Source organism: Camarhynchus parvulus, chromosome 9, assembly GCF_901933205.1.
Source record: "Camarhynchus parvulus chromosome 9, STF_HiC, whole genome shotgun sequence".
NCBI classification, from domain to species: domain Eukaryota; kingdom Metazoa; phylum Chordata; class Aves; order Passeriformes; family Thraupidae; genus Camarhynchus; species Camarhynchus parvulus.
In genome coordinates, this window is record NC_044579.1 from 21,120,536 (window position 1) to 21,141,461 (window position 20,926).

A 20,926-nucleotide genomic window follows, 5' to 3' on the forward strand; every position below is an offset into this window, starting at 1 on the left:
TTTTGAGCAGCCAAATTTTCCAGCCCTTTGGAGTCAGTTTGGATGAGGAGAGGGGGAAGGCGGGGTGCTGGAGCTCCTTGGGTGGAAGCTGCTTTAGGGTCAGGGTGGTGTGACCGTGCTCACAGGGGTCTGAGGATGAGGGAAGAGACGAGGATCTGACTCCATGTTTCAGAAGGCTTGATTTATTATTTTATGATGTATATTATATTAAAACTATACTAAAAGAATAGAAGAAAGGATTTCATCAGAAAGCTGGCTAAGAATAGAAAAAAAAGAAATGATAACAAAGGCTTGTGGCTCTCTGTCTGAGCCAGCTGACTGTGATTGGCCATTAATTAGAAACAACCACATGGGCCAATCACAGATGCACCTGTTGCATTCCACAGCAGCAGATAACCATTGGTTACATTTTGTTCCTGAGGCCTCTCAACTTCTCAGGAGGAAAAAGGATTTTCCATAAAAGATGTCTGTGACAGGGTGGTGTTGCCTCCCATTTTGGGTCATAGCACCGAGTCCAGCCAAGGTTTTATGTGCTCCCCCAGGAATTTCCTTTTTTACACTGCCATTTTGGACCTGTGGTGAAACTCCTGTGGAAGCAGAGGGGAGAGCAGCACAAGGGGTGTCCAGGGCAATAACTCTAGGAAAAAGTGAGGGAGGTCTTTGCATCTCCACTCTGGAGCTGCCAGTGTCATTCAGTGCTCAGGGAGCCACATTCCCATGGCAGGGAGAGGAGGGGGCTCCCTGTGGTGGGCACAGCTCCCCCCTGACACCCCCCGTGTGCCTGGCAGTGTGATGGGACCCTGCTGGACCTGAGCACCACATCCCTGGAGGGCATTGCTGTGCTCAACATCCCCAGCATGTACGGGGGCTCCAACCTCTGGGGAGAGACCAAGAAGCAGCGTGGCTACAGCAGGCTGGGCAAGAAGGGGCCAGAGAAGGTGCCAGGCACGGTGGTCACCGACGCCAAGGAGCTGAAATTCTGTGTGCAGGGTGAGTGGGGGGCACCAGGGGAGGGTGGGGGCAGCACAGGGGCACTGGGCAGCACCAGCCACCAGCTCTGGAGCAGCAGCAGCACTGGAGGGGTTTGATCAGCTCTGTGTCTTTTGGGGTCAGCTCTGTGTCTTTTGGGGTCAGCTCTGTGTCTTTTGGGGTGACTCCACTGTATGGCAGAGGGAGAGCTGGAGCCCAGCAGCAGAGCTGGCACCAAGGGCTCTTGTCAGCACCTTGCCAGGCTCCAGAAGCACTGCCAGCCTGGGTGTGGGGTTTGGGAGCAGCAGGACCCATGCTGAATCCACCTCCCGGCCATTTCTGAGGCCACCAGAGCCACCCCCATGGGCAGGGACAGCCCAAAGTGCTGACAGTGGGGAGTAGAGGGGTACAAAGCAGCAAAATCCACAAAGTGCCTGGGTTTTCCACCCAGCAGTTCCCACAGCCTGGGGCTGGGGTGGAATCAGCCCCCCAGAACAGCAGTGTCACATCCCTGGCTGCCACTGTGCCCTGCTGCCTGAGCCAGTGGCAGCAGGGAGTGGGATACAGGGCAAGGCAGTGCCCAAGGGGCTGCAGGGGACAGCAGGGCTGGGGACATCCCCACTGCTGGGTGGGTAAAGGGTGTGGGAGGCTCAGAGGATTCCTCAGGGCTCGCAGGGGTGGGTGTGAAAGGGGACCCTGAGGCAGAGCTGTGCCCATGGCCAGGTGTCCCTGCTGGTGGCCCAGAGGAGCTGAGAAGAGGTCATCCCCTGGGATTTGACCAGACATTCTGTCACATGTGCTGGTTTCATTGATCCTACCTCATCCCATCCCATCCATCCCATTGATCCTATCCCACCCCATCCTACCCCATGCATCCCATCCATCCCACCCCATCCCATCCCACCCCATCCATCCCATCCCATCCCATCCTACCCCATCCCATCCCATCCCATCCCATCCCACCCCATCCCATCCCATCCCACCCCATCCCATCCCACCCCATCCCATCCCACCCCATCCCATCCCCATCCCATCCATTCCCACCCCATCCCATCCCATCCCATCCCATCCCATCCCACCCCATCCATCCCATCCCATCCCATCCCACCCCATCCCATCCCACCCCATCCCATCCATCCCACCCCATCCCATCCCATCCCACCCCATCCATCCCATCCCATCCATCCCACCCCATCCATCCCATCCACCCCATCCCATCCATCCCATCCCATCCCATCCCATCCCATCCCATCCCACCCCACCCCATCCCATCCCCCAGGGAATGCTGCAGCTCCCCAGGGCAGCCAGGCAAGGGGTGCCATCCTTTCATCCACTGCAAACAAACAGTGCAAGGCTGCTGGGGGTCTGGGCTGGCACCACGCAGGCCCTGGTGCTGTTCCAGACTTTTTCTCCAAAGATTTTGGCCGGCAGCATTGCCCGGTGCTGGAAACACCCAGCGTGGTGGTCTCAGGACACAGAGGCCATCAGGATAAATCCCCTCAGTGCCACCAGGACACGCTGAGGTTTCCAGTGAGGGCAGGAGGAGGGGGATTCCTGGGGATGGGGGGGCAGCTCAGACCCCTCTGTCCTGCAGACCTCAGCGATCATCTCCTGGAGGTGGTGGGGCTGGAAGGCGCCATGGAAATGGGGCAGATCTACACGGGGCTGAAGAGCGCGGGGAAGAGGCTGGCCCAGTGCTCCTCCGTCATCATCAGGTATTTGTCCCCTTCTCAGCGAAACCTGACACCCGTGTCACCGAAACCTGACCCCTATGTCACCAACTTCCCTTCTTTGTGCCTTGCAGGACGTCCAAGCTGCTGCCCATGCAGGTGGATGGGGAGCCCTGGATGCAGCCGTCCTGCACCGTGAGTGCCCAGCGAGGGGCAGCGGGGCTGCCAGGGGGTGGGGATGGGGCACAAAGGGGCTGGTAGGACATGGGGATGGACAACAAGGCCTGGCAGGGTGTGGGATGGGCGGCAGGGGTGGCAGCTCAGCAGGCTGGGACAGCCTTGGCTCCTCCTGGCAAAGCTGCAGGGTTTGGAGGGAGCCTGGTGCTGGGTTTGGAGTGAGCCTGGTGCTGGGTTTGGAGGGAGGCTGGTGCTGGGTTTGGAGGGAGGCCTGGTGCTGGGTTTGGAGGGAGCCTGGTGCTGCTGCTGGTGGGTGGGTGGCCCCAGAGCTGAGCTGTGACTCCGTGCCCTGCACTCATGTCACTCCCATTCCCTGCTGGATGGGCACAGCAGCATTCCTCCCTAGGGAGCTGCAGCAGAGTCCCCTACCATTTCTCCTCTTCCTCTTCCCATCCCAGCAGGACCTGGATGTGATTCCAGAGCTCTTCACCCCGGTGCTGAGCTGCTCCCACCTTCATGGGGTCACTCCCGAGGCTCCTGGGGCTGGAGGGTGCCTGGGAGGGCTCAGGACCCTCTTACTGAGCTGGGTTTTTCTACTTCTTTTCAGGTGAAAATTACCCACAAAAGCCAGGTGCCCATGCTGCTGGGGCCCCCCCAGAAGAGCAGCTTCTTCTTCCTGAAGAGGAGGAACCGAACTCGGGATTAAAGCCTAACCCAAGGATCCACAGCCTGGAGCACTCAGCATCCCAGCATCCCACCTGGGAATTATTTATCCTGGGAAGGTCTTGTGGGCTCCTTCCTGACCACCAGGAGCATCCTCTCGAGCTGGGATGGAAGAAGGGGGAGAAGGCAGGCTGGAGCAGTGAGCACATTTGCTGGAGCAGCACTAGGACTGGGATTTTATTTTTTTTCCCCCTTTATTTAAATTCCCTCCAGCCAAGCTGCCAGTGAATGTGCTCCTGAGGCAGCACTGAGCTCCATTTATTTATTTATCCTCCTCCTGAAGACCACTTGATGTCTCAGTGCAGTGGCTTTGTCCCCCAGTCCATGCAATGGGAGGAATTATTTATTTCTTTAGCCCAGAGGAGCCATCTCAGGCTGAGAGAGATGCAAGAACCATTGCTGCCAGCCCAGTGGGACAGGCTGGGGACAGACAGTGCACAGGGACAAGCCTGGGCTGGATGGCAGGAGATTGTGTTTTTACAGGGAAATGGCAAAAAAAAGGGAATTCTGGGGGAAGCAGCCCCAGCTCTGGGCTTTGTGTTTATATTTATGTATTTATTTAGCAAACTTTGGACAAAAAAGGGACTCTGGGGGTCACCTCTATAGGAGCCCAGATTGGACACAGACAGCACCTCCTTCTCTGCTGGACTTTTCCTCTCTCCTAAATCCTGCCAGCCTGTCCTGGGGGCTGGAGACCAGAAACTCTTCTCCCTTGAAGGTGTCCCCAGCACCTTTTACACATGTCCCAGTGTGCTCTGCCAGGCTGGTGCTGCCCCTGGGCTGCAGGCAGTGGGGCAGGTGCTTGCAGCTCCCTTTCTGTAGGGCCAGCTCTCCCCACAGCCCTCTCCAAACCCAAGAAGCCTCACAGATGGTGGCAGCTGGGGGTGCACATGCAGGTTTTGGTGGCATCACCCCTGCATGGACAGAGCAGGGGATGCAGTTTCTCTCCAGGGACCAAAAAGCAGATGGATGCAAGGAGTTTGTGGTGGTCTGAATGCACTCCCAGGGGCCAGGAGCTGGCAAGGCTGCCCATGGGAAGGGGCCAGCAGTCACCCAGTGCCTCCAGCAGTGGGCCTGCATGCAGGATGCAGCCACATCCTGAGTTAAACCTGCTCCCTTGGGCTGGTGGAGGCTCCTGCACTGCTGGGAGCAGGAAAACTCCTGCTTGTCCCCACTCTGTCCCTGCTCCAGGGCTGGGACAAGCCCCCCTGTCCTCCCAGTGCCCACTCAGCCCCTGCTGATGCTGCAGGTCCCCCTTCAGCAGCATTGTCCTGGCAGAGGGTGCTGCCAGCACTGCTCCAGAGTGGCTGGGAGGGACCTGCTGGTGACCTGTGCACAGGCAGTGTCACCACAGTGCATCAATCCACTGTTGTTCTCCTTCTTCTCCATCTTCTTCTCCACCTCCTTCTCCTTCTCGTCCTTCTTCTCCTTCTTCTCCCTCTTCTCCTTCTTCTCCTTCTCCTTCTTCTCCTCCTCCTCCTCCTCCCTGTCCCCCAGGGCAGCTGTTTAGGAGTTTCCAGGTGAAAGCAGATGGAGCAAGGCCAGACAAAGCCCAGCTGCCTCCATCCCCCAGCCCCTTGCCAAGGGCAGCAGTGCCTCACAGCCCCACACTTGGGGAGGGTGACAAAACCACCTCAGCCACCTCCAGAGCTCTGCCAGCAGGAGGGTGACAGTCTGGGGGGATGGCAGCACACAAGGTCAGCAGGTTTGGTTCTGTTTCCCTGCCCTCAGGGCAGGGTTTCATCCCAGGTGAGGAATCAGCAGTGCAGGGGCACTCAGCTGTGGTTTCCCTGCCCCTTGCCCCCGTCACAGTTTGCTGGGCTCTGGGCAAAGAGCAGCACTGGGGGCTCTGCTGAGCTTTGCTGTGTCTGTGGTGGCAGAGCTGGGGCAGCAGGAGGGCACTGAGCCTGTCCCTGCTCCCTTGGCCTGGAACCCAGGGCTGAGCACCCAGCCACGTCCTGCAGGGCACAGGGAGCCCAGGGCCACCCCTCTGGGCCGTGGCACAGTGACACACCAGCAGCAGCGCTCTGCCAGGCTCCAACGGTGGCCAGGGAGGTGATCCCTGCCCCAGGGGCTCCATCTGCTCCCACACTGCCAAAGGCATGGCCCAGCAGGCCTGCCAGCCCCCACCTCCTCACCCTGGTGGTGCCAAGGTCCCGAGCCCAGCAGGACCCGCAGGGGCTGGGCTCCATCCCAGCTGTCCCTGGTGCAGGGAGGATGAAGCCATTGCAGCTGGGGGGCACCCGAGGCCTTCACCCCCCCGTTCCCCAGTGCCTCCCAGTTCAGCCCAGCTCCCAAGGGCGTGGGGTGGAACCAAACCCCCAGAGGAGCCCCTGGGCACTGGGGAGCCCCAGCTGGAGCCCCAGGGGCTCAGCCCAGTCCCTGTGTGTGTGTGTGTGTGTGTGTGTCCCGTGGTGGTGCGTGGAGTGGTGTCCGTCGCGCGTCCTGCCGTGTGGCCCCGGGTGCTGTGGCCTTGCCTCCAATAAAGATGATCATGAACTCCTCAGCTGCTCCTGGCCTGCATGGGGGTCATTCCTGGCCAGGTGTGGCCCTCTGGGAACTCACAGAGACGGTGCCCACTGCAGGCAGCCGGGGCTGAAGGGGTGCAGGCAGTGCAGCAGCGATGGAGTGGTGCTCAGCGTGAGCTGCATCCAGCTAAATTTGGAGCCTGCAAAAAAAAATGTCTTTTTTTTTTTTTTCATCAGTGGGGGCTAAATTTAGCAGGCACCGGTCACCATCCCCCCCCTGGCAGCCCTGGCTCTCCAGGGGTTTCAGCTCTTCCTGTGAGCTCCCACCCGCCTGTCCCATGGCTGTCACCTCTGCGTGTCCCCGGGGTGCTGAGCAGCCCCCAGATCTGCAGCTGCCCTGGGCTCCCTGTTGTACCCCCAGCTCTGCAGGGACCCCCTCATCCCCACTGCCCCCCGTGCTCCCCAGCCTGGGTTTTGCCACCTGCCCTCCCATGTGTCACTTGCTAATTTTACCTGCAGTGATTTCATCGCTTGCCTCTGTGCAGAGGGGAAGTGAGAGCCTGCAGAGCCCCCAGGAACGGGCTCTGAGCAGCAAGGACACCCCGTGCCCTCTGTGCTTCCTGCCCCAAGCAGCCCCCCCATCATTCCAGCCAGGACACGCTGGCACATGAGCTACCTGCCCTGATCCCGAGGGGTGGAGGTGGCCCTGGGGGACTCTGGGAGCTCATGAGTGACCCAGCATCCCCAGAGCAGCTCCTTCCAGCAGCCCAAAGACACCTGGGCAGCTCGCCCAGGACACTGACAAGCCCATGAGCTGAGCATTTCAAGCTGGCCAGGACATCTCTGTACTGACAGGCTTCCGAATCGCTGGGCAGCTTCCCAGGATCCGAGCAGAAGGTTCCTCTCCTTCCCAAGCTGAGATGTGCACCGTGTAACCAAACACCTTGTTTTTGCCCTCTCCAGCAATAACTTCCTAGTCTCCCTCCACAGCAATGTGAGGCCTCCCCACAGCCCATTTATCCTGTCCCTGAGCAGCCACTGCCAGCTCCCCACGGCAGGTCTCCCCCCCTTCTTACAGGTGGGGAAACTGAGGCACTTAGCAGGGAAATGCTGCAGTGGGGGCCCTGGCAGGCAGCCAGCAGCTCCATTGTGTCCTAAATTCATTCCCAAACCTCTGGGACGTTTGGTGTCCTTCAAGAGTGTGTGTCCATGGATCTGCTTGGAGGGATCCGTGGCTCCAAAGCCCTTGCAGGTGGGAACTATTTTTCCCATGCCCCATTTTAGAGGCAACCGTGGCTGCAGGGCAAGGCTGTCAAAATCAGTACTCAGGCTTGGCTTAGCCCTGGGCTCGCAGGGACGCTGCCTTGTTTGTGTGAAACCACAACCCAAGAAAGCAGAGGGGACCCCACGGCCTGTGAGGCCTGAGCTCCGTGCCATCTGCGTGCCTTGCTGTGTGCCAGCTTCTGGGGCACGTTGTGCACGGACCCGCTCCTTCTCTCCTCGCCACCCTGGACCCGAACCTGGGGTTATCCTCCCCCAGTTCTCCCTCCCCCAGGCCGCCCGTTGAACCCCCATCCCCGCTGCTGCAAAGGGCCGCGGCCCCTTTAAATCCTGCGCGGCCCCGGCCCCACCCGTCAGTCTTTTCCCCCTTCTATTTTTTTATGAATGAAAAACGTTCGGGGCGGAGCCAGGCAAATACCCGCTCGCCCATTGGTCGCCTCCACCCCCGCCCACTCAGCCGTTCTCAATGGTGCTCGGCGGAGCAGCGCGCGGGCGGGCGCGGGGCGGCCCCGCAGCCAATCAGATGGCGCGGGCGGCAGGGCGGCGGCACGCCATTGGCCGGCGCGGAGGGTAAACAAGCGGCGCGGGGCGGGGCGCGGCGGAGGCCGCTGGCTCGGGAGCTGCGGGCCGGCGCAGAGCGGCAGCGCGGTGCCCGGGCTCCGAGAGGCGCCGCTCCATCCCCGGCCCCGCTCCCGCCTCGTCCCGCCGCCGCTGAGGCTGCGGCGCCCCGGCCGGGTAGGTGTGGGCCTGGCGGCGGGGCGCAGCGCGGCCGGGGCCCGGGCCCGGGGCGGGGGCGGTGTTTATGAATGGCGCGGGCCGCGCGGTGTGAATGGCGGGGGGCGCGCGCCAGCGGGCGCTCGAGCGCGCGCTCGGGGGAGAAGCGCGGGGAGGGGAGGGGGGGCGGAGTTTATGAATGGGGCGCGCGGGGTGGCGTGGGAACGAGCCCGGCTGCGGTGAGGGGCGGGGGAAGGGAAGGGAAGGGAAGGGAAGGGAAGGGAAGGGAAGGGAAGGGAAGGGAAGGGAAGGGAAGGGAAGGGAAGGGAAGGGAAGGGAAGGGAAGGGAAGGGAAGGGAAGGGAGGCGAAGCCAAGCCAAGCGCGGCCCTCCCCGCTGCCTCCTCCCGCTCCCACGGCGCGTGATGTCACGGCCGTTTCTATAGAAATTAGGTGACATCACGAGCCGGGGGGCTGCGACCCGCCACGACAGGAGCGGGCCGGCTCCCCGGGGAGGCGTGGCGGCACCGAGCCAGCCCCGGGGGTGGCAGGGGCCACGGTGTGACCCCTCCCCGTCCCCTCCACCCCCCAGCCGCGCACCTGCCGGAGCCCGGGCGGGACCCCCCTTCCCGGGCCGGCGTCGATGCTGAGCGGGCCGGGGGCACTGCCCGCTTTGCCCGCACCATGGACGGCTTCTACGACCAGCAGGTTCCCTTCATGGGCCCCGGGGTAAGTTTGCCCACCCTGATCCCCCCGTTGACAAGTTCCTCCCCGACCTTGGGGACACCCCTTCCCCATCCTCGGGTCACCCACTCCTCATCCTTGGGAGTGCCCCCCTCGTCCTTGGGGGCACCCCCGGCCTCGGGGGCTGCCACCCTCACGGGCAGCTGTCGCCCTGTTCCTTGCAGAAGTCCTGCACAGAGGAGGGCCGAGGCCGGCCGGGGTCCGATAGGAAAAGGAAATTTTTGGAGACTGACCTGGCCCATGACTCGGAAGGTAGGCAGGGCTGGCCCCGTGAGACTGCTGTTTTACAAATAATCCTGCAAATAATGGCAGTTTTATGTATTCTTCTGTGGAGCACATAAGTCTTTCACTCTGTTCCAGAGCTCTTCCAGGATCTCAGCCAGCTCCAAGAGGCCTGGCTAGCTGAAGGCAAGTCTTCACCTCCTCCTTTTGCCATGTAAAATCTCTCTGCGAGCATCTTTTTGAGAACTGAAAACGCCATAAACCCACTTTTTTTGTTTGTTTTTTTTAGCTCAGGTCCCCGATGACGAACAGTTTGTCCCAGATTTCCAGTCTGACAACTGTGAGTGATTGTTCTGGGGTTTTGTTCTCTGGGGGTAGACGTTTGGGTGCCTGTGCAAACATTTGCACTGGGTTTGGAGTTGCTTCCTTGGGAAAGCAGTTGTTCCTGGGGCTGAAACGTGAAATCATGGGCTTTTGGGAGAAAGCACGTGTGCTTTGGGTTCATCGAGATGCAGCGTGCAACCTCCTGCCTTTTGTTAATGGGGAAAACCGTGGCCAGATGCATGGAAATAGCTCTGAACTGCTCTCTGGGCTCCTCTGAGGCGTGATGCTTGTTCCCAGTGAGGTGCATTCCCTCCTAAACCCTCCTTTTCCTTTTCAAGTGGAAGAGATAACCCGTGTTGGGCTGCTTGGTTAGCCACAATCTCTGCAGTTTCTAGAGCTTTTCCGAGTCCTGGCCCGGCGCTGTTGGCAGGAGCGAGCGCGAGCGGTGAAACTTGAGCTGCTTTAAGCAGCATTAATCACTGGCAAGGCAGCCTCTTTAAAAGGAGGCCAGTGAAAATGCAGTCCCTGGTGAATTGCATAAGAGCCAGAGTCGGTTCTGAGCCGTGCTGTGTTGCCAGAGAGGGGTTGGTGGCGAGGGCAGGGGCCGGGGATGGCGCGTGGGGCTCGCGCAGCTCCGGGGGAGAACGGGGGCGGATTCAGGATGTTTGGAGTTGTTACCTGGCAAACGCAAGTAGTGGCTTGGTGTCGGTGCCTGGGTTTTGCTGCCGAGCCAGGCAGCCAGGGAACTCGAAGGAAATCAAATTTAGCCCGCAGTCAGAACAGATTTTTTCATTCCAGCTCTGTCACAGCATGCAGCGGGGTATCTCCTCCAACAGCAAACCCTGTTAATTATTGCTCTTTGGTTACTTTGGAGTGGGAAGCTTGCCATTGAGCCCGTCCAGACAGCCCAAGTTTCAAATGTGTTTTTTTTTCCCCTGTCTCCCCTGAGATAAAAGGCAAGCCCGGAGTCAGAAGCACAAGGGTCTGTTGACATCCCCAGCACAGCCCAGCAGCTCTTGCTCGGAGCAGCAGAAACTGCAGTGTGCGTGGGAGGGTGGCTCTTGAAGCTGAAGCTGTTTCCAGTGCCTTTTGGCAGTCTCTTTTTCCTTGTAACCTGAAGAGCTCAGACAGGAGAGACAAACTTTTCTGGGTGATGCAGGAAAAAAAAGGAGAAGAAGAAAAAGGCGTTTATTTGGTCAGGACTCTTAAAATGTTCTGGTCTGCTCAGCCTGTGGGGCTGGTGCTGAAACAATTTTGTCACTTGAAAGATCTGCCTGCGTGACTCCCTGCAGCAATAACCTTCTTTAACTTGCCTGAGGAGAGAAAGCAAAGGTCTCTCTTGCTGCTGCAGGGTCTCAGACTGAGGCAGAGGGGAATGGGAAGCCCAGCTCTTGCATCCCTGCACTATTGAGAGTTTGCAGAGCAGAGAAGCTCCAGTTTTGAACTGTGTGCCATGCAGAAAGGGAGAGAAGGATGGCTGAGGTCTGCACCCAGCTTTCACTAGCAGGGACATGCTGCCTTCCTGGGCTGGCAGCCACAATGGAGTTCAGCATCCCTCGGCTTCTGAGGAAAGGCAGATCCCTATTCAGTCCCTATGGATGTTTGTGGACTCTGTTTCTGCAGCTATATGGCTCCTTTTCCCTGAGGAAAGTGCTGCTCTCTTATCCTGAGCAAACCTCAGCCTTGTGCCCCATCTTGCATTCCCAGGGCCAAGCTTCCTTGGCACAGCAGGAAAAAGGGACAAAGCAGGCTCAGTTTGGACCCCACTGCAATGGGGAATGTGCCACGTGGAGTCTTGGAGATGCTCAGAATCCTTCTGAGCACCTTCTAACCTCTCATAGCTGCCTGCAGCTCTGTTAATGCCCACTCTCTATTCCCAATTCCATAGCCAAGATCCCTGGCAGACAGGGTATTAAAGCTGGGGCTTGGGAGCAAAGTAATATGGAGGGCAGTGGGTCGCTGTGCTGGGGAGGAAATCCCACTGCAAGGAGAGCAAGGCTGCTCCAGGTGAAGGATGCATTGTTCTTAGTGCCCTGGACTGAGTGGCAAGGGGCCAGATTCAGGGCCTTTCAGTTGCCCAGGGAAGTGGTGGATGCTCCCATGGGAGCCAGGAGGCTGTGGTGACCCCACAGAGCTCAGCATGCTGCACCCCTGGCTGGGCATGGTGTGAGTTCACCAGCAGTGTGCTCCTGTGGCTGAGGGTGTACATACAGTGTTGTGTCTCCACTGATTGTTTAAGTACCTGGGAGGTGATGGGATCCTGCTGAGGAGATCAAGCACCACAAGAAGTGATTTTTATCCCAGGGTACCTGTGGCCTCCCTGCCCAGGCAGCACGTGGCAATAACCACGGGCGGGGCACGGAGTTTCTTACACACCAGAATGAAAGAGGGAGGTTTGTTTGTGAGGAAGAGTTGTTCAAACAAAGGAAGGCAGGATCCTGGCTTCTATTTCTGACTCCTCTCCTGGTGTGACCTTGGGTGTCTCCTGTAGTGCTGGGGGATGGAGGGGCAGGCACAGAGCTCGGCTCCCAGGTGACAGCTTGAGTGGGTGCCAGTGTCCCTGGGCTGGAAGTGGTGGCTTGGTTGCCTTCCCTTGGCTCATTCAGAGGAAACCAGTGCTCTCTGAGCTTAGTTTCATGGAGGTCCAGTCGTGCTGCTGGGTGGGAATAACCTGCCCTGTCCCCCATCAAGGGATTCACTGCGAATTCAAGGCCTTGAGCGGCTCTGTGGTGTCACCCTTTTCCATGGGAGATATCTGGTGGTTGGCATTAGGGGCATTTCCAGTTCCACGGCTTGCATGGCACTGGGAGGGTTTGCCTGAGCCTCCCCTGCCTGCCCTCCTGGCTGGGCACAGCTGTGGCACGTGTGGCTGGTGCCTTGCCCGGCCTCCGAGGCTGAAACAGCCCAGAGGGGCTGCCAGGCACCCGCGGGTGTCCTCACTGCTGCCGTGGCTCAGCCTTGGTGTGCATCTGCTGACACATCTGCTCCAGCCCTCTCTAGAGCTGAGCTGCTCCCTCTGAGTATTTTTCTGTATTTTTTTTAGCTTTTAATTACAGTGCCCAGGGCAGGACCGGAAAGGGTAAAAGCGCTTTGTGCGCCCGCTGTTCCTTTGAGGTGTGGGGTGCTGGGTGCTGCTCCTCCCAGCTGGCTGCTCGCTGCTGGGGACCCAAACCCAGCTCCTTCCCCCAAAATCTGCCCCTCAGTGCCCCCCAGGCTCCTGCAGAGCCTGCCTGGCCGTGAGCTTGGCACGGGAGCCCGTCGTGCTGAGCAGCGCCGGCCGGCCCCGCCGTGTTTGTGTAAGGAATCCAAACGTTGCACAGGGCCCCGGCTTGGACAGCTGGTCTCTGTTAGGATCTTAAGGCTCATTTCCCTTTTTTTTTGAATGGCAGTGCTAAGCTCTGGGGAAATTTTTCCTTTCTTTTTTTTTTTTTTTTTTTTCCCCTCAGCCACATGAATGGAGCGCTGCGAAGTGTTTGTGAATGGAGGGTGGTGCCTGCTCGGGGACTGGAGGCTTTTTTTTTTTTTCCTTCAATGAATAACCAGACCCCATTGTACGGCTGGCGGAAAAACAACTCGCTCCAACAACACGGAGCCTGTTTGGGAGAGCCATGCCCGCGATAGGCAGCTGGAGCCCTTCCAAAGCCAGTTCCCCTTTGCTTTCCCATGGCTCACGGCGTGCCTGTGCTTTGCTGCTGCCTTGCCGGCCCCCTTTTAGGGCTGGAAGTGCTGAGAGTGGCAAAAGCTGGCTGGGGAGGGGGGAAGGAGGAGTGGGATAAATCCGGCTGGGGTGGAAGGCGTGCGGGGGGCTGTGCTGGCTCAGCGCTGGGCTTTGTGTTTCAAATCCTTCTCGGGTGGAGGGGGGGGTTTATGCCCTTGGTACCAGCTGTATTGAGGCCTTTCCGAGGGGGGGATGGGTAGAAAGGGGAGTCAGCAGCTCTTTTAAAGGTTTTGACAAATTAGGGGAGCAGCTAATTACCTGGCAAGCTGTGAACAGTTGTCCTGGAGCTATTTGCTCCTCTCCAGTGTAGCTGGGCTGTGTTTAGGCTTCACATGAAGCTAATACTCCACTTCCGATTAGTCTTGGCTCTCCTCTGAGGCACTATTTAGGTACAGAGCTCTGAGGCGCTTTCCCTTTCCTAGGGCGCCTGCTTTTAGAAATTAATTAGCTTAAGCGTATATTACTCAGTTTATAATTATATATATAGCAAGCGAGCTTGGGAGTGGGTGGAGAGGATTTGGGTTTAATGGGATGTTTGTCACTCGAGCTCATACAATGTGGGACCCCAGGACTAGATCCCATTGGACCACCTGGGCTGGGGGAAGGTGGATTCCACTTAAAAGCTCTGCGAGTGGGTCTGGCCCTCTGAGGGCAAGTTTATGGTGTGGGTATGCCCCTGTGAGGGCGACTGGGTTGGTGTTTGTGAGGCCCTGGAGCTCCAGTCTGTCACCCCCTGTTCGGTGTCACAGCCATGCCTGTGGTGCCTGGGCCCTGCTGCACTCGCTGAGGGGCTGGTGATAGCTCGTGTCTGATCTAAGGCTGTTGTTGAGCTGCCTCACAGCCCCTGTAGCCCTTCTGAGAGCAATGTCCCGGGCTGCTGTGACTGTCCCAGCTCTGCCCACCCTGGCTCACGTCTCAGCCGGTGCTGGGGTCTGCCAGGGCGCCGCATCACCCCCGTTCAGCTGCCGAGTGCTCCCGGGGCATCACTCAGCCCCTTGCTCCCAAGCACAGAGCTGATGCTTGCAGGGGTGATGCTCCCATGGCCCTGTCCCCTGTGGGTGAGCCTGTGTCCTCCTCGGTGTCCCTGCAGTGGTCCTGCACGCCCCACCTCCGGCCAAGATCAAGCGGGAGCTGCCCAGCCCGTCCTCGGAGCTGTCCTCCTGCAGCCACGAGCAGGCTCTGTGTGCCGGCTATGGGGACAAGTGCCTCTACAACTGCTGGTAGGTAGCCCGGGCACTCCGCTGCCCGCAGGGCCCTCGGGGGGTGCTGTCCCTCGGTGTCACCATCATCCCCCGGTCCTTTTCCCTTGGCAGTGCCTACGACAGGAAACCCCCCGCCGGGTTCAAGCCATTAACGCCGCCCGCCACGCCGGTGTCCCCCGCGCAGCCCGGGCCGCCGCTGCCCCCGCCGGGCCCCGCCCGGGCCAGGGGCCGCTCACGGCGCCACCCCGGGCCCCCAGGCGCTGCAGGAGCAGCGGCAGCAGCCGCCCTTCACCGTGCCGAGGCCACCGCACCCGCCCATCCACATGCCAAAGATGATGTCTGAGAACCAATTCCCCGCAGAGCACAGGTAAGGCAGCCCCCAGCGGCCGCAGGGGTGCTCCGGGGCTTGGTGGGCGCTCTTGGGGTGGTTCAGTGGTCCCGAAGTGTAAGGGAGAAAGAGCCACAAGATCCCAGTAGGAAGTGGCAAGTTTTGCCACATGGGGCCACAGCCGACAACATTTGTCCCATCAGCTGCAACCGCAGCACGGGGACAAAGGCACAAGCATTTATCTTTCTCCTTCCAGTCCCCGAGCATTGGGCAGAGCCTTTGCCTCCCTCTTGGGAAGGGCAGGGGAGGCAGAGGCTGACTCCTGAATCCTCCCCAGTTCCAGCAGGTGCTGGTCCTGAGTCAGGGCTCTGCTCTCCCCATTCCCACCCGCTGCAGCTCTGCCTCCCGAGCCCTGTTGGGCTGTGGAGCTGTGCCCATCTCTGTCCTGCCCCTGTGCACCCCAGGCTGGGGGTGGTCCAGAGCTCCCCACGGCATCTCCGTGATTTTGTGGGCTGTGGTGGGACACCCCTGTTCCCTCCTTCCTCTCCAGGCTGTGGCTTCACTCCCCATCACTCCCACCTCCCTGGAGGCTCTGCCAGTCCCTTCCCTCACCCTGGGTTTGCTCCTGTGGGTGCTCTGCTTGTGGCTTCTGCATGTCCTTTGCTGTGACAGCCACCCTGTCACCCCTGTGGGCATGGGACAAGATGTGCAGCCTGGCAAAGGCCGTGCAGTGGGGCCAGGGAAGCCCTTGGAATGTGAATGTGCCCATCCAAGCAGGCAAGCATCCCTCCCCAGCAAAGCTCCGTGTGACCTTCAGGCTGTGCAGGGGGCTGGCTGCGACCCCTTGGGAAGCACGGTGCCAGCACGGGGCTTGGGTTTCATTCAGGAAGGGCAGAGGGACATGGCTCGGAAATGGAGTAATCCCAGCCCGGCAGCTGGGAGGGCTCGGGTTACAAAGGCAAATGGCGCAGGGCCGGCTGAGAGGAGCCGGCACGGAGATCCAAGATCACCTTTCAAGGTGCCGGAGGAGGACGAGGGGATGTGGCAGCACCCCCTCGGGATGGTCCCTCACCCTTTGCCACCTCTCAGAGCAGCGGTGGCAGCATCACGGAGCCCAGAATAGTGCTCCCTGCTGCCGAGTTCAAGGTTTAATCCCAGCTGCGCGGGCGGATTAGCAGCCGGCTGGAGCTGCGCCGTGGATTTGGCTTTGCGTAAGCGCCCACCCCTGCTCAGCATCCCCGGCCCCTGCCCCCCTCGCTGGGCACTGATTTTACTGCTTTACAGAGATACCAGCGCTGGGGGGTGGTTTCTTGGTGCTTTTCTCATTCCTTTCCAGAAGGCCAGAGTGCTTTACTGTGTTATGCTGCTGTTCCATCTTGGGGTTCTCAGTGCTTAGCGGGGCACAGCCTCTCAGCACCCTGTGGTGCCTGTGCTTCTGAGGAGCCACCCCAGCTGTCAGGCAGCTCTGGTTAGGGGTGGGAGCTGCCTCCCACTCCTCAGTAATGCCACGTCCTTCCCCCCAGGTTTCAGAGGCAGCTGTCGGAGCCCTGCCACCCCTTCCCACCGCAGGCCGGGGTCCCTGGGGACGGCCGCCCCCTGTACCACCGGCAGCTGTCGGAGCCCCTGGGCCCTGCTGCCCCCCGCCCCCCTCAGGGATTCAAGCAGGAGTACCACGACCCTCTCTACGAGCACGGCGGCCCTGGCCTGCCCGGCCCCCCCGGGCACAGCTTCCAGCCCCCCATGGGCATCAAGCAGGAGCCCCGGGACTACTGCATTGACTCAGGTGGGTGTGGGCCAGGGGACAGCCAGGGGGGGCTTCAGTGACATCAGAGGTAGGGTTGAGCCTCAGGGGGTGGGTGCTGTGTCACCCTGGAGCTCCTGGGGTGCTGGGATACTGCTTTGCCTTTCTTTCCTCCTTTCCCAAAGCCAGGGCATACAGGAAGAGTTCACCTGATGCCAGTGGTGTGGTTAGGGCTGTAGCCCCAGGCTGGGGTGCCCCACAGGGCCTGGTGGGTCCCCCCTTGGCTCTGGCCGAGGGCCAGCTGTGGTTGCTGGATGCTGGACCCTAGCAGCATCACGGAAAAATCCTCTAATCGCCTTAGGACCTAAAAATACCCCAACCTCGGGGTGGAGGGTGGCACAGCCAAGCAGATGGTAGGGGAGGTGCAGCAGTGCCTCCCTTCATGTAGGGCCTGTGAAAACTTGAGCTGCTCCAGTCTAAATTCCAGTGCCATCCCAAATCATACTGGGTTTCTTTTCCCCAGTGTTGAGGGTTGGATGTAGTAGAGCAGGGAGCGTGGGGAGGGGGGAAGGTTCCCAAACCTCACTGCAGGACATGCTTGGGGTAGAAGAACATGCTGCCAAATCCATGGTGGCACCCACAGGGTTTACAGCCCTAATGCAATTTCATTTCCCCCTCAGAAGTGCCTAACTGCCAGTCCTCATACCTACGGGGGAATGTCTTCCCCAACAGCCATGATGGTGAGTGACTCCCCAAATGTCCCCTGTCATGACCCCCATCCCTCCCTTGTGGCAGGCAGCACTCCCTGGGCACCCAGAAAACACCCATGAGAGCCCCTGGGGCCCCTGAAAGCCACATGTGCTGGCATCATCCCCAAAAGCAGCCAGCAGCCCCTGTGAGGGCACAGCAGTGCCATGGAATCTGGGATAATGCAGAGCTGCCAGTAGGGTTTGGGAGCAGCGAGGGGGGCAGAGCTGCACAGCACTCAGCCACTGAAGAAACTGGGAATAGGTCAGCTCCCAGGGCTGTGGATGGCGTCCTGAGCTGGATTCAGCCAAGGCAGGTTTTTTGGGGTCCAGCCAGGGTAGTGGAGGGGCCCTATGCTCACGAAGGGTCTTTTCCCCACAGGATTTTCATATGAAAAGGACACACGATTGTATTTTGATGACACGTGCGTGGTACCCGAGAGGCTGGAGGGTAAGAGTCCAGCCCCAGAGGAGCCTGCAGGGGAACTGGGGCTCATGGAGGAAGATGTGGGGGCGCTGGGATCTGCAGTGCCTGGCTTATAAAGCCAAGCAGTGTTGGCACGGTGCTCTTGAGAGCTGCTGAGCATCATCCCACGTGGCAGCTTGGCATCGCTGCCATGCTCCATCTCTGTCACTGACACCTACCTGCCTGCAGCACCATCCCCAGCACCTCTCCCACCCCATGGCCTGATCCTGCTCGGGTGTCTCAGCACAGGGATGACCCGTGCTGTTGTACACATCTCCTGCTGGTGACACAGCCTGGGAGAGGGCCAGAGCCAGGCTGTTTAACCAGGTGTCTCTTTGTGTGAGCAGGTAAAGTGAAGCAGGAGCCCACCCTGTACCGTGAGGGCCCTCCCTACCAGCGGCGTGGCTCCCTGCAGCTCTGGCAGTTCCTGGTCACCCTCCTGGATGACCCTGCCAACGCCCACTTCATCGCCTGGACCGGCCGGGGCATGGAGTTCAAGCTGATCGAGCCTGAGGAGGTATGAGAGGTCCTGCCCTGGAGCTGGGGAGTGCCTGTGGGGATGCAGGAGTGGATCCTTCCTTTAGTACCTTCCACTGCCTGTTGGCGTGGCACGTGCTGGCTCCCAAAGCTGGCAGTGGCCACCAGCCGTGCTGCTGTTGCCTCTGTACTGTGCCTTGCTGAGTTCTGCTGCTCTGCCACAGCTCCCTCCTGCCCAAGCTGCTCCCATCCTTTGCCCTGGGTTTCCAGCAGCAGCTCTGAGCTGGAAGCACACGGCTCCACAGGAGGGTGACACAGAGGAAGGAGCTGTTTGGGGAGTAATTGAGAGCAGCTGTAGGCAGCCCCGAGCTGCGCATTGTGGGTAATTACCCATAATATCTCTTGCGCCATGCATGGAAATTGTGGTATTTTGAAGCAGCTTTTTTGGCAGGCTCTGCCTAATGAAATGACTTTTGATTTGGCCCCTGATCTGGCGGTGGCTGTGCGGTCACAGCCGGAGCATTTATCATGGCAGGCAGGGAACCACTCCCAGACCACAGTGACACCTTCGCTCCAGCTGCCCCAGCCCCCTCAAACCAGCCTCTAGCCACATTTCAGTTGTGATTCCCTCTGAGGATCCCTGTTCCAGCCCTGGCTGGAGCCCTGATGGCTGCCCCCTCTCTCCCCGTAGGTAGCACGGCGCTGGGGCATCCAGAAGAACCGACCAGCCATGAACTACGACAAGCTCAGCCGCTCCCTGCGCTACTACTACGAGAAGGGCATCATGCAGAAGGTGAGGCCACAGCAGGGTGTGACCGTCCCCTGCTGTCCCAGGGTGCAGCAGCACAGGGATTAGGTCCGATGTGAGGTGTGTGGTGCTCCCCCAGGGCAGAGAAATGCTCAGGGCACCCCTCACCCCCTTGTCCTCCCTGCAGGTTGCTGGCGAGCGGTACGTCTATAAATTCGTCTGTGACCCCGACGCCCTCTTTTCCATGGCCTATCCCGACAACCAGCGCCCTTTCCTGAAGACAGAGCCGGACTGCCCGGTGCCAGAGGAGGAGACGGTGCCCCTGACACACTTTGAGGACAGCCCTGCGTTCCTCCTGGAGATGGATCCCTGCGGGAGCCTTCCCTACGCGGAGGGCTTCGCCTACTGACTCGGCCGGCTGGCAGAGCCATTGGCACTAGCGCATGCACCTGGGGCAAACGCGGTTTTCTAAAGAATATTTTTGGCTGTCCATAAGAGGGGAAAAAAAAAAAAAAACAAACCACAAAACCAAACCCCAGTGACAAAACAGCATGGGTGCACACACAAATTCGAGGAATTTAAAACGCCCCACGTGTGTCGCCGCCGAATTCCCACCCTTCCTTTCCAAGGGCTAGTGCACAGGACTGCCCGTGGCTGGCACCTCCTGCCGTGCATCAGTGTGATGTCTTGGGGCGCCGGGAGCCTAAAGTTGCAGTCTCTTCCCCAGGCCCTGGCTCTGGCCGTGCCCCAGGGCTGGGCTGCGTGGCTGCCGAGCCAATTGTCATGACAATCTGCTTTGCATCGAGCACAATCCGCGTAGCTGCCTTGTGTGGTGGAAAGGGCTTTGATTTGCACAGAGAGAGAGGAGGGATGCGGGGGGGCCGCCCGGGCCAGCACCCCGGGGCTGATGTGCGCAGCATCCTACCCCAACCCCGAGGAGCCTTCTGCCTTCTTCCTGAGCCCCCTCCCCATATAACCTCCTGTTGTTCCCATAGAACCTCCTGCATCCTCTCCGTGCCCTCCATCCTCCCCAGCTCTGGCTATGGGCCATGGGTTGCATTTTGGGGGAGGAGACCCTGACACTAACTTCCTCTTTGGTTGTTTTCTTTTTTTTTGGGATGTTTTAGGAAAATACTAAAGGTTTCTAAACTGATTTTTGTAGATTTTTTGTATTTTAAGGCAAAGCTATTTTTTGCAGCTCGGCTGCTGTCCCTGGAGCCCCTGGGGACACCCCAGTGGCTTTCCTGGTGGCAGGGGGAGCCCTCGATGCCCGTGGCTTCCTGGGATGGCTGCCGAAGGATCTGGTCCACTCCATTTCACTGCTCCAGTCCTCTTTCCCAGGGGAGCCAGGCCTGAATCCCAATACTGGCTCAGCAACGCTCCCCCTGCTCGGCATGGCCTCGGAGCTGGGCTGCAAGGCTGAGGTGGGCAGGGATGGGGGTGCCCCACCCCCCTTCCTCATTACCCCACTTCTCTCCAGCTCCCCCCACCCCTCGCTGCACCTCTTAACACTCCTCCACCATTTATATATCCATACCTGCCTCCCCTGCACCAGGCTACATGTTTTGTTGTAAATGCTGTATAGGAATTTTTTCTCTTCTTTAGTTAGCTTTGGTTGGAATTTTTGTTTGGTTTTGGTTTTTTTGTTTGGTTTTTTTTTTTTTGGCTGATTCTTTTTTTTTTTGGGAAGTATGAAGATTAACTCTACAGTGACTTGGTTGCTCTCCCCATGGTGGCTGCAGTGGCCTGTACCCATGGGGAGCATTTGGTTTTGGGAACCCCACCTTGGGGGACAGGTTTTTAACCATTTGCTCGGTGTGGCAGGTCTGCAGTGCAGAAGGAGTTAATCTGAGGACTGATTTGAAATATCTTTATTCAAGCAGGGCTATGTATCTCCTGCAAAGCTGCATTACATTCTGTACTGTGTACAATAAAGGATCTTGCTTCCTGTTCCTCCCTGACTGCCTGGGCTCCTGCTTTGCCTGCGCCGTGGGATGCTGCCGGGGCTGGGAGGAGCCCCTGGATGTGCTCATGGGGTCTGTAGTGGTCCAGGCTGCAGCCCAGCCCCTGGGGCCTGCAGCATGGTGTGTCTGGAGCTGGGACCAAGGCAGCAGGGCTGCTCTCTCCACAGCCCCCCTGCCCTCTCCCCAGTTCTGGATTGGTTGCTGTTGGGTGTGGATGGTACCGTGGCTTTCACAGCAACGTCCCAT

General features: G+C 59.3%; 2 protein-coding genes across 3 annotated transcripts in view; both read left to right on the top strand.

The window, feature by feature from the left end:
• The window catches only part of LOC115907060 (diacylglycerol kinase beta-like), a 31,828-nt gene extending 25,790 nt beyond the window's left edge, over nucleotides 1-6,038 (top strand). The window contains exons 22-25 of one of the 2 annotated variants that reach the window (XM_030954690.1): nucleotides 789-990; nucleotides 2,564-2,684; nucleotides 2,774-2,834; nucleotides 3,424-6,038. In XM_030954690.1, coding sequence (XP_030810550.1) covers nucleotides 789-990; nucleotides 2,564-2,684; nucleotides 2,774-2,834; nucleotides 3,424-3,522 — 483 coding nt within the window. In that variant the 3' untranslated portion in view covers nucleotides 3,523-6,038. The remainder of the gene's footprint in view (nucleotides 1-788; nucleotides 991-2,563; nucleotides 2,685-2,773; nucleotides 2,835-3,423) is intronic. The other variant, XM_030954691.1, reaches the window with a different exon arrangement.
• A 1,854-nt stretch (nucleotides 6,039-7,892) lies between these two features.
• On the top strand, nucleotides 7,893-20,380 carry ETV5 (ETS variant transcription factor 5). Its single transcript, XM_030954676.1, is given in 14 exon segments — nucleotides 7,893-8,023; nucleotides 8,593-8,729; nucleotides 8,909-8,996; nucleotides 9,105-9,152; nucleotides 9,256-9,306; nucleotides 14,099-14,228; nucleotides 14,322-14,426; nucleotides 14,428-14,577; nucleotides 16,062-16,321; nucleotides 16,960-17,019; nucleotides 17,408-17,476; nucleotides 17,839-18,008; nucleotides 18,660-18,761; nucleotides 18,904-20,380. Coding segments are annotated over 13 exon segments (1,500 nt in total). The 5' UTR covers nucleotides 7,893-8,023; nucleotides 8,593-8,684; the 3' UTR covers nucleotides 19,126-20,380.
• Nucleotides 20,381-20,926: the final 546 nt, after the last annotated feature.